General features: G+C 42.9%; 1 protein-coding gene across 1 annotated transcript in view; it reads right to left on the reverse strand.

The window, feature by feature from the left end:
* The window catches only part of Arl5a (ADP ribosylation factor like GTPase 5A), a 28,298-nt gene extending 16,637 nt beyond the window's left edge, over positions 1–11,661 (reverse strand). The window contains exons 1-4 of the mRNA XM_036184470.1: positions 11,345–11,661; positions 2,988–3,048; positions 2,411–2,558; positions 641–724 (exon numbers count right to left, since the gene is read on the reverse strand). Coding sequence (XP_036040363.1) covers positions 641–724; positions 2,411–2,558; positions 2,988–3,048; positions 11,345–11,390 — 339 coding nt within the window. The 5' untranslated portion in view covers positions 11,391–11,661. The remainder of the gene's footprint in view (positions 1–640; positions 725–2,410; positions 2,559–2,987; positions 3,049–11,344) is intronic.
* Positions 11,662–12,236: the final 575 nt, after the last annotated feature.

Consider the following 12,236-nt stretch of genomic DNA (forward strand, 5'->3'; position numbering starts at 1 on the left):
TTAATTAAGGCACTCAGAGGCAGAGGCAAATGAAATCTGAAGTTTGAGGCCAGTCAAGGCCTGGACCTCATGCATGCCAGCACTCTACCAGTGAGCTACATCCACAGCCCTAATTTAGTTCAATTTTGACTAATGTGACTAGTAGTATTTTGAAGGACTTAGCATAATTATAAGCTAGTCATATAATTTCATTTGGTGAAAGGGACATTATTAAAAAGCAAACAAAAAACCCTAATTATAACTAAGTTTAAATATTAGTTTGATAACAGAGAATACTCGAGAACTGTTATATATCCAAGTACTTGTGATACCTGTCCAACTGTCAAATGATAATCCACTGTAGGAATAATTTGCCCAAAATGTAAAAGGAAAGCTACTTGTAGAAATTTTTTTTTGCTCAGTGAAACATCTAAATCAGATTTACCAAAGCTAAATCAATCTATGATTGTCCACACAATCTTCCTCCTGCTTCTAGACACATTTAAAATTTAGGAAGTATCATAATCACAAAGCAGGAATGACAAGCACTGACCAACAGATACGTTATTTTTAATCTGAAATACTCCTTAAGAGAAACTACAAAGAACAAATCAAACATGATACAATGCTCATTCCCACCTACTACCAAAGGCAGACTTACCTCATGGGCCAGCATTTTGTACAGCTCTTCTCTAGTTACAGAAATTCTTTCTCTGTCTGTGCTGTCCACAACAACTATTACAAACTAAAATAATTAACAAAAAGATCATTAGTGACTTAGAGAACTTGGCATTTGAAAACCCAAGGTACTTATTTTGTACTTATACAAAATAAGGTACTTAATTAATTATACAATAATATTGAGACATTGAAATCTTTTGTATTGTAAGAGAACCAGGGATGTTTATCATTCTCACTTTATTTAAGCCCAAGGATCTGACTCATTTCTAACTCAAATACATTTACTCGTTTTTAAGAGAAAAAAAAAAAAAAAGATACTAACATTCTAACCAAACTAGAATACTTTTTTCTTTTCAAAATTACTACATAAATACTAATGGGGCTATAGCCTTGTATTTACACTATAATACAATTTTTAAAAACAAACAAACAAACAAACAAAAACCACTTAAGGTCCTAAGTTTAAGTTGCTTTAGACAAGTATTATTACTATCCTTTGAAACCTTGAAATGAACAAATTGAAAGCATCAGCTGGCATCTAAAAACAAGGGCTTTAGACAAGTATTATTACTATCCTTTGAAACCTTGAAATGAACAAATTGAAAGCATCAGCTGGCATCTAAAAACAAGGGTTTCCTTATGTCCAGGGCACTGCTCCACAAGTATGGCCTGTCCTGAGCAGATGAGGAGCCTACGGCTCTTATGGAGTAGACCTCCCTGCACTCCTAACTCTAAGAGCACAGCAGGCAAAGGGGAAACAGAGCCAATGTCCGGTTACTGTCCTTACAATGCCCATATTGCCTGTTACTAAAACAGTTTGTATTGTTTAGAACTAGGTAATCATTCCCAAATAAATCATTGGGTTTCAGCCTTTTTATTCCTCAGTTTTCAGACTGTAAGATTTCATTTGCTAGCTCTCTGGCAGAACTTTATTATTGTGATGCTCATTCTATCAGATGGTATTTTAATAAACCCCTTTTAAGGTTGACATAATTTAAAACCTGGAGCAATATATATGGGGCACTACATATACCTTTATAAACTATACATACATTTCCTCCAAACGTATGATGAATTACTATTGGACTGCTGGGGCCAAGCTATGTATGAGAGACACTTGGCAGCATCATTAGTGATTTAAATAACTTTACATATGTGTAGAATATTTTTTAAGGAATTATAATCCACACCACAAAAACAACTGGTGCAACCTTTCAATTTATAGGCCCACATGATGAATGTAAGCCATAGGTTTGAAATTTTCTCTTGCAACATAACATGTAAATAAAACCATATGATTATGTCTAAAATGCTTTATAATCAAAAGATTTCTTTAAGTGCAACTGCACTGCATAAAAGAAAACACACAGCAAAAGCTGGCTAGGACTCAAACCACAGAAGAGCCCTTTCACTTGGCTAGGATTTCTCCCACTTAGCCACATATAAATAGTGAGAAGGAAATGCAATCGGAAATCATGAGATGCAAGTCCTTATAAAAGCAACTACTAGATCAAACAGCCTGACCAATCAACCACCAATTCTCCTTCCGGAGACTTACTGCTGGCTATACAGTCAAGGATTTGAAACAAGGAGGGGAAGGCGACTAGAGTCAAGCACAGTAGACTATGTTTACACTCTAAAGTCAAAATACTGTCCTATTTTTAAAGGACTGTAATGATTTGAATCCGAATGCGTCTTTCTCAAGGACTCAGAATGCTCATGGAAGCTGCATCAACAGTAAGGATGTTACCTCAGTGTTAGTATAGTAAGTGTTCCAGGAAGATCGAAGGGATTCTTGACCTCCAATATCCCACATCAGGAACCGTGTATTATTAACCACAATCTCCTCCACATTACTTCCTATTGTAGGGGATGTATGTACAACTTCATTCATGGAACTAGGAGGAAAAAGTCCACAAAATTAGTGAGGAAGCTCGCTCATCTCAGGATGACATCAAGGGACAAGTCAGTATGACTTCTCTATTTCATACCCAAGTGTCCTTTTTCTGTGAGCTCATACAATGAGGCAGCTAACAACATGCACAGAGCTCAAAATAAATAATGGCTTAAGAATATTATAGATCATTCTGGCAAACTGTACAAACAAATGTTTCCCTGTTTTCTAAAAGCAAGGGCTCGATGCAAAGCAACACACATGCTAGATGTCATGTAAATTTCTAGCTCACCACTAACAGTCGTTTAAATATGGTTCCCGGCTTATGATTGGTCTGCTTGGAGCCACATAACTTTACATTGATCAAATATCACAAAAGCAGAAAGAGTAACTAGAAACAACAAAATTAAAATTTTAAGCAATCAATACTTACAACTGGTAAAGGATGGTAGTTTTCCCTGCATTATCCAGCCCAACAATGATAACTTTGTGCTCTGAAATAAACAAACAATAGTGACTTATGACAGACTCACACAGACTCGCCTACTTCACTTTTTATTTTTGTGGTATAAGTCAGCACATGGCACTTTCAAACCTTTCTGGAATCAAGAGAATATTCCAGCAAGCAAGAAATGTGGTTACATGCACTTTCTCTGCCTCTCCTCACTCCACAGGGGCCTCTCTAGGCAGTCAGAAGCACTATCCTTTCTAGGCTTATGGATGTCTATGCTCAGCAAAGTATCCCCAAATGTAATCACAACCATTACAAGTGACTTAAGTCACGGTCACGGAAGCTCCATCTGTGAAGTTCAGGCATCCCGTGGCTATGTCCATGTGGACAGTGAAAAAGAAGGAGAAAAAGAAGAGTCTTTTCCGTGGCTAACTAAATGATAACAAGTATGCGGACCCACAGAACTGTCATGGCAAACCACTCAGTGGCAGGGACTCACTCCTGGCTTCTCGGTGCATCACAGTTCCTAAATCTTCTCCCTATCTCTTGTGTTCTTGTTTTCCTTTTCTCTTCTCTCTAGTTCTAATTCTTTATCTAGGGAACTCTGTTTTGTATGGTCTGGGTTTCCACTCTTTTCTACCAGAGTTACAGCAAAGCACTTATTATAATTCTGTGTATGTGCACAAATCTAAGCTTCATATAACAAATTTTTATATAACAAATTCTAAGTTATATAAAAGTTACAGAATCAAATAATAGAAAAATCTAACTCAATCCAGTTTAACAAGTCACAGGCAGCTTAGCACCACCAGGGTCCTCAAGTGACATGATGACTCTCCACTCATAGAGTTTTCCAGCATCCTTTTGAAGACCCCAGGGCCTATCATAGTTCAGACTTAGAAACGACCAGGGTGAAAGCACAGTTCATATACAAAGGTGAAGGGTCAATGTATGTACAAAGCATGCTATAGGGAAGTCACCAGGCTACACCAACGGATAGTACTCTGATAAATCTGAATCTCCTGAGTTCACAAACTCAATCTTGCTACCATCCTAGAGTAGACAGACTCAGAGGAAGCAACACACAAAAATGAGCAACACAGAAGAACACTAGTAAGTACAATAAAGACAAATACTGAAAACAAACTTGACAAGCCAGGAATGATGGCACATGGCTGTGGTCGCAGCTACCTGAGAGGCTAATAGGAAGATCACAAATTCTAGGCTGGACCAGGCAACATGGTAAGATGTCATCTCAAAAACCAAAACAAATTAAACTGTCTGACAAGTACAGGCTCCCTCACCCTGGCCCAAGACCTACAAGCCACTTATTGCCAAATGGATTTTAGATTTTAAAAAATATGCATTTTACTTTATTTTTAGTGTTTTTATAATAAAACAACAAAGACCAATTTCCTCTGAGGAAAAGCATATTTTATGGCTGAATTAAAATCAGAAAACTCTTGAGAAGTAAGAGATTCCAACCAAGTAAGTGTGACAGGCACCATGGCCATGGATGCTGCTTCCCGGTGGGGCCATGTCTGCACCAGAACCAGGTAAGTGAGTTCGTCAGCTAGGGTGCCTTTCTTCCAGTAAGTTTCTACAGTATAAGACTGCCTTTCTCATTTTCCTTTTTTCTTATAAATGTAAGCTTTCCACATTTGATGATGTATGCTTTCTTCAGTTCTGTCAATACAAGCACCGACCAAGGTATTAAAACAAGAAAATTTCCCAGATGGATACTGATTGTAAATTTGAGCCTTCTTGGACTGTGTATGGCAGTGTACCTCTCTAATCACAGCACTCCAGAGCAGAGGCAGGTGAGTTCCAAGTTAGCTTAGTTTACAGAGCACATCCTAGGCCAAAGGTTGCAGAGTGAGACTCAGTTTTAAAACAAACTAGAGTCTTTCTGAAGTATCAACTTAGTCCTCATGCCAAGAAATACACTCTGTACTAACCCCCATGATTAGCTATAGGACAAAATTTAGACAGATTTCCAGTACTCTGAAAAAAACAAAACACATTTATAATCATCCATGAAAGAAATAATGTCCTTAAAACATTACGAAATAAACAGGACTGGTCCAAAAGTAATACAAAATACAAGACTCTATGGCACATAACTATAAAGAACAGCTTAACCACACATGCATGTGCAAACCATGTGCCCACGGATGATCAGCACATTATCTATTTGGCGGAGCCCTTCATCACCTAAGGAGGTTATGAGCACACTTCAGCAGGACCATCATTCTTCCAAAGACTGCTGCTTTTCTGCCATACTTGTTTCCAGAGCCTGAGGGACCGAGTTCTACATTCTCAATGGTGATGAATCCTTCAACTTCTAAATGAGTCTGAGTTGTAAAGAGGATCTCCTTGGTATCATCTTGGTCATTAGGGAAAAGGTAGCTGAAATGAGTGCCAGCTTACTGTTAAATGAGGTATGACCCTTGTGTAATAAAGAATCACTTCAAAAAACTTGTCTCTAATGAAATTCTAAATTGAGCTTTAAAAGACACATTGAATAGAAGGAGACACTGGCAGGAAACCAGATGGTTTCCTAAAATAGGAGCTTTCATGTTAGAACCCTTGTCTGGTTTGCACAGAAGTTTTGGTTCTTTGTTTCTGTTTGTTTTGTGATCTTTAGCTATGTCTTCAAGGACTTATGTCCTGATTTTAAAATCACTGGTTTTCTTACCTCCTAGAAAGGGTTATCTACATCAAAAAATACCTAAGAAAGATTTTTTGGAGTGGGGGGGGGGGTCACACCTGGTCACATGCTGAATAAGACAAGTGAGGGGAGTACACTGAACAGAACCACCATGCGGTAACATACACTAAGGCAAGGCAAAGGGCATCAGAGGCTCATACCACAAGAGTTTTATTTTCTCCGGATACAAGCTAAATAAAGATAGAGTGCCTGGAAATAAAGAAGCCAGGGAGTTGGGAGCATATGGTAGATGATATCTTGTGAGAACCCAGATCAGGAGGCATGGTGGGAAGCTTTTAACAGGTAAGACTACCCAAGATGGAAGAAAACAATCAGCCAGACACTGGATTTAGCTAGCAAAGAGAAGCATCACTTTACAGTCTATAAGACAGGGAATGATGAACGCTCCAACAGGCAAAAGTTAGGGCTGGGTAAAGGTGGAGCAGGAAAGGTAAGAAGGTGATAGAAATACCCAAAGTCAGAGGCCTTGGAGGCGACATATCCTTCTATGTCCCCGCAGATAAAGCAGGTAGGAGAAGAGAGTTACATCACTGGGAAGAAGGTGAAAAGGGATGGGTGTGAGACAAAGCAGGGGCATGTCTTAATCCAAATCCCCTAATTCCTTTCTTGGCTGGTTACTAAAATCCAGACAGCTGCTCAGTATACCTCATCTCCAGATGATCTCAGCGACTTTCTATTTAAGTCTGCTAGCACCATTCTCTACCGTGGAGACAATGCTCTTCTGTCTACCTTTACAGAATTATCCAGGTCCTACAGCACCACCAAACCCATAAACACACACCTCAACTGCGATTTCTAAAACATCAACAAAGGGAATGTAAGCTAACGTAACACAGGAGGTTGTTGTGACATTCCAAAAAGAAGAAACTCAAATCTAACACGTGCAAAACTTAAGAAACTCTCCGAAGAGCCACAGGCTGTAAAAATAACAAACAAAACCAAAGCCAAAAATACCACTGCAGAAGTGCAACCCAGGGAGTCTGTAACTCAGTACATCACCTCCTCATGTGGCCTCACATCCACAAGCCGGATTCTCTTCCAACTCTACCAGAGAGGAATGTGCCGACAATAAATTATCAATGACCTCAATCAAAGATATAGTGTATGAGTCATGACGAGAACTGTAACATTAAGAGTTGTGTAAGGCTAAAGATAAGGGTGGCAGGCAATGCAACAGTCACAAACCAGCTTCTCCCCATATGCTCCAGTCTTAGATCCCCCATACACGTTCTAAGGCTAAACAACTCCCTCACGCTCTTTCTTCACTTTGCTCTCCTCATTACCAGATATAACAGCATGTATTACCTAGATTTTATATAGAGAATGTAAGTTTGTAGCCACCAAGTTCTATAATTCTGTCTTACAATGTGCTTCAAGACAAATACTCCATGGAACCCACAATACAGCACATTAGGAAGTAATGTCATTGAGGACAAAGGTCAATTAGACTTCGGCCATTCCAACTCTTTCACACTTGTGAATCACTGCAATTCCTGCTGTGTACGACTTTCCTTTAGAAGGCCTTTCTCACAGAATTCCAGCACTCAGGAAAGCCCAAACACCTCCACACTGTCACTCTTTGCTGGGATTCAGGAGTCTGATCTGGGCTTTACCTTACCAATCAATGCCATTTTGTCATGAAAACACTTCCTGTTGTCCGTGGGTCCTTCCTCCTTCATTTTCTTTGACACACCCAGGCAGCCACACCTTGTCTAAATCTGCATCCCTCTGACTACCATGTGTAGATGACAAGTTGTGTCCTAACAGCAGACGCTCCATTTGCTATGTCCATTACCACTCCCTCAGCCAGTACAGAGCCTGAAGCAAAGCATGCTGGTAATGCAGAATCTTTCAGTGAACAAAGAAATCATCCTGGAAGGTAACAAGAGTTAGGAAAGCACCATCTATCAAGCTGGTTTGTACTAAAAATTCAATTTGGGGGACTTAAAAGCATTATACATTTTATTTTTAAAAGCTGAAAATAAGCTTGCTATTCACCGAACAGTGAGGAAGCCTTGGGAGCATGGTCTTGCTACTAAGAAATTGCTGGGGGTGGGGGCCAAGAAACCATTAAACATGCAAAATCCAGGAGACAAAAATTACAGTAATTTGAGGTTGGGAAGTTTTACAAAGAAAATATCTAGTACCGATTAAACAAGAGACTGGTAAGAAGATATAAGTAATCTCTATGCCACGCAAGAGCCAGGTCTAAGGGTAAAGGTGCATGCGCTGCAAACAGCTTGTCCAGAGAGCACACTGTCACCAAGAAGGAGCATTTCCTCCTGCAATGGCCCCCACCCCCACCCCCACCCCCAGTGAGCCTCACTGTACAACTGACCAGAGAAAGCAGACAGGGTGCACCTGGAGCCAGGCTCCTGATAAGGTACAGTCACTCTTTGGCGAGCTTCCGTCCTCTGTAGTCACCTGCATGTTTGAACTCCCTCGGAAGAACAGAATCAGGGACGGATCCTCAACACCAGATGAAGGCAGAGAGCAGCTTTGCCAGAACTCATTCAGAGCTTGATTCTCTTCCCAACAACCAATAAGAAGAGCGACACATGCTGTCAACATGGAAACTCCACAGCCTCGGTGTCAGAATGGTTCTTTCATGCACCATCATCTTTATAAAGGGGTGTGTGTGCGCGTGGGCACGCAGTGGGTGTGGGGATGATAACACGCTGGCACTAGAGACCCTTGTTTAAAAGCCCAGGCAGGCTTATTACTTTAAATAAATAATGCCCTAATGTGTTTTTGCAAAACAGAAAGTTTGGAGGGGTAACTCAACCAAGGCAGATTAAGCAACCCTGGTGAAACACCTGGAACCCGGTATGGCAAAAGTCATTAATATTACCAGCTGCTAATTTATCTGCAGAGACAGGTTGAGTTTCTTTTCTGCTGTCCCAGACTACAATAAACGCTTCATAAAGACATGGAGATTTGTCTGTTTTATTCCTGGCCTCATTCCCGCCACTAGGAGCAGTGGTTCTCAACCTTCATAAGGCTGCGACCCTTTAACACAGTTCCTCATGCTGTGGTGAACCCCCTCCCCCACCACAAAATTATTTTCATTGCTACTTCATAAGTGTCATTTTGTTACTGTTATGAATCATAATGTAAATAACTGCGTTCTCTGATGATCTTAAGTGACCCCTGTGAAAGAGTCATTTGACCCCAAAGGAGCTGCGACCCTACAGGTTGAGAAACACTGACCTAGAATGACCCAAACAGGAGCTAAGAAGGTTTTAATAAGCCACTGATAATGAGCTCTTCTAGACATACAGTTATTAACGGCAAGCCTATACCTAAACTAATATTCACAACACAGCAACTGAGTCAACAGGGAGAAAAAAGGGAAAAGTAGAGACCAATAAGCAGCGACATTACTTTGTTGTCTCCTTGCCAACTGTCCGGTACAACTCTGCTTCCTCTTTTCCAGGGAAATAACTGCTTAGAGGGATTGCTGAAACCTTTATTTTGTTTGAGACAGAATCTCATTAGCCCAAGATGGCCTTGAGTTCACTGCGTAGCAACCTTGAACTTGTGACCCACCTACTTTCCAATCTTGAGTGCTGGGATGAGCCCTCCCTCCCCCCTCTAATCTCAGCTGGGGATGGTGAAGTAGGCAGGCAAACACTCAGTCAACTCAAGCAGCTCCCCCAGATACTTCTTTAGTGATGCAAATAAATTACAATATCTAGAAGGAAGTTTGAGCTCTTCGGAATCTGCACATCACCTACATATAACCCCTGGCTTTTCTAGGTTGAGCAGTGGGCAGTTCAAGATCACGGCTTGAACTGAGCCGGCTGCTCTTTCAGAAGACAGAGCTGCTATGTCTCTGAGTTCAACACAACAAACTCTGCAATTACCCAAAGCCTCTTTCCAGGCGAGGCTGTGGAAAGAATACAGACATGTGTCCTGAACCTTCTGTAAAATAAAGTACCCAAGACACACCTGACTTATGTGTCCCACTGAACACAGATCCAAAGATACCAATAAATACCTGAGACTGAACAGTGAATTCCATGAAGCTACTGTGCACTAACACACCATTTAACAAATCATTTCAATTTCACTATACTGACTGGTAATTTTCTAGAAACTGAACTCTATTAAGTCTCCTGTTAATTTTCAAACACTGAGTAAATGTTCAGGCAAACAGTACCACAAAAATGCAGATATGTAGTGATACCAATGCATTCCTGTTATTACTTGTAACAAGCTGGGGTTTTTTTAAAGTTATAATTCATTTTTAAGTTACAGAAACAGTTTTATCATTGACTCAAAGAAGAAAGTGAAAACAATACCAGAGACCCTTGAATGCACAAAGTTTTTCTAAACCTCAGAGCAGAACTGAAACCCTAGCTTCACTAAATTCAAGATTATAGAGGAAAGAACTAGATAAATATTACCCACATAAACATCATCAGTTTTACAACAATGTAACTAACCTTCATTACTTCAAACCTAGAGATGAAAATTTCAAAAACTGTAGGCCCCACTAATTCCTCCTCGGTGATAATTAGATCCAGAGAATTGTGAAGCTCACCCCCAAACACACACACACACTCTCTCCCTCTCCCTCTCTCTCTGCTGACCAGTGTTGTTAGCAATATCCTCTTTACCACCTTCCACTTCATTTAGTACCGTTATCTAAACTATCATTTTTTTTAATAATTAAAAAAAAGCAAAACCCACTGGGGATTACAAGGTCCAGTATGCTCTCTTCCCATAAAACCAGCTGTATCCTGGAGGAGGAAGGTCTAAAGTAGGCACCACCGTTCATTAAGTTTTAATTGGGAAAAGTGGGGGTGCAACAACGCTACCAACTTACACAAGAGAAAAACAGTACGTTGTTGAGAAGCAATGAATTACAACCAGAGGTTTTTGTTTTTAAGCACATTTCATTTTAGTAACTATGTGGTCCGTTAGAACTGTATTCTCTCCAGTTTCACACACTCATTTCGGGTTTTTTTATTTTAATAAATCCCCTATGCATTTCCGCGGCAACGTCTGCGTTTAGGAGAACTGGAACAGTAACCTGCTAGTTACCTAAGGCTAACGAGTGCCTCCCGAGGTATGCTTTTCAAAGCTGTCAGGGACGTACTTTAACCAGGGCCAAAAAAAAAAAAAAAACAAAAAACAAAAAACGCTCTAATAACCCAAGAAGGAAAACGACCTTAGGCTTGACCTTTAACCACAGAAACAAACAAGGCGAAGCAGAGCCACCCATCACCATTCCGCGGCGTGGGGCTCCCCGCCCCTCCCCCCAGCGAGCCGCCCCAAGCGAAGCGGACTAGCCGAGCACGAGTTCCAGTTTTCCGCATTCTGCAACCCGCAGGCTCCGCGGGCGCCTCCAGGGCCAAGGCCAGGGTCTCCAGGCTCCCCTCTAGAAGCCCAGCTTTTCTCCGTGCGGCGCAAGCACAACTGGCTGCAGGCGACGGGGATGGAGGCAGGCCAGGTCGTGCGCTTAGGGCCCCGGCGTGGGTCCGGACACCCTTGGCGCTTGCGATCCAATCCGAGCAATGGGTGTACGGCGGGAGGGATCTCTCCCCAGCCCCCGGGAGACAAAGACGACCCGCCGGGACCACCCCGCCCGGCCCAGGCTCACCCTGGTGATTGAACAGCCTCCAGATCCGGGTGAAGAGAATTCCCATCCTCGGGCAGCGGAGCCCTCCAGCCGCCCGGGCTCAGGCTGCGGGGCAGAAGGACGCGCCGGGGCCTCCGCCACTGCTCCCGCGCCCGCCGCGCGCCCGCTTCCAGGGACCGGCGGGGAGGCCGCAGCCCAGGCCGCCCAGCCACGCGCGAGGCCCCGCCGCTACCGCCGCGGCGTTCGCCTGGCTCGCGGACATCGCCGCCGCGTTGTCTGCACGAGCCTCGCGGGCCACCGTCCTCCCCCAGCTCCTCTCCAGCGGCCGCTAGGGCGGGGGCGGGGCGGGGCGGGGCGGGGCGGGGCGGGGGCAAGGCGCAGGCGCAGGCGCGGAGCTGGAGGCGGGGCTCGGGGACCCGAGGCTTCGGCCGCGGGGAGGGCCGGCCGGAGGTAGCTGAGTGATGCCCCGCTGTTGTCCAGGTTCCAGGTTGTTTCTGAGCCTGGAGCCACAGTGCAAATATGTAACCATGCCCATCTCCAGCCCTACACACACTTCCAAAAGTCCCGTGTTTGGGTCCCGACGACGGTAAGCTTTAAGTCTCCGTTGAGCCCGTTACCCCTGGACAGTAGCTGAAGTGGTTGCAATTTTCCTTACCTCTGTCTTTGCACCTTGGCGCTCTCCCCGCTCCAATTCTCCCTCCACTCTCAGGCCGCTCTTGGTTAGAGCAGTTCTCTTCCAATCTCCCCCGTTTTAGTGGTCACAAAAGCTGTCTGTGCTGAGCGGTCGCGTCCAAAAACACTGTAGACAGACAGTCACTGTTCTTTATGGCCCCAAATGTCTTCCTTTCATTCCAGTCACCTTCCTCATAAATAGATGGCCAAATGTTCTCTGTGCTCTTCAGTCGTCTCGCCT

Source organism: Onychomys torridus, chromosome 4 (assembly GCF_903995425.1).
Source record: "Onychomys torridus chromosome 4, mOncTor1.1, whole genome shotgun sequence".
Taxonomy (NCBI): Eukaryota; Metazoa; Chordata; class Mammalia; order Rodentia; family Cricetidae; genus Onychomys; species Onychomys torridus.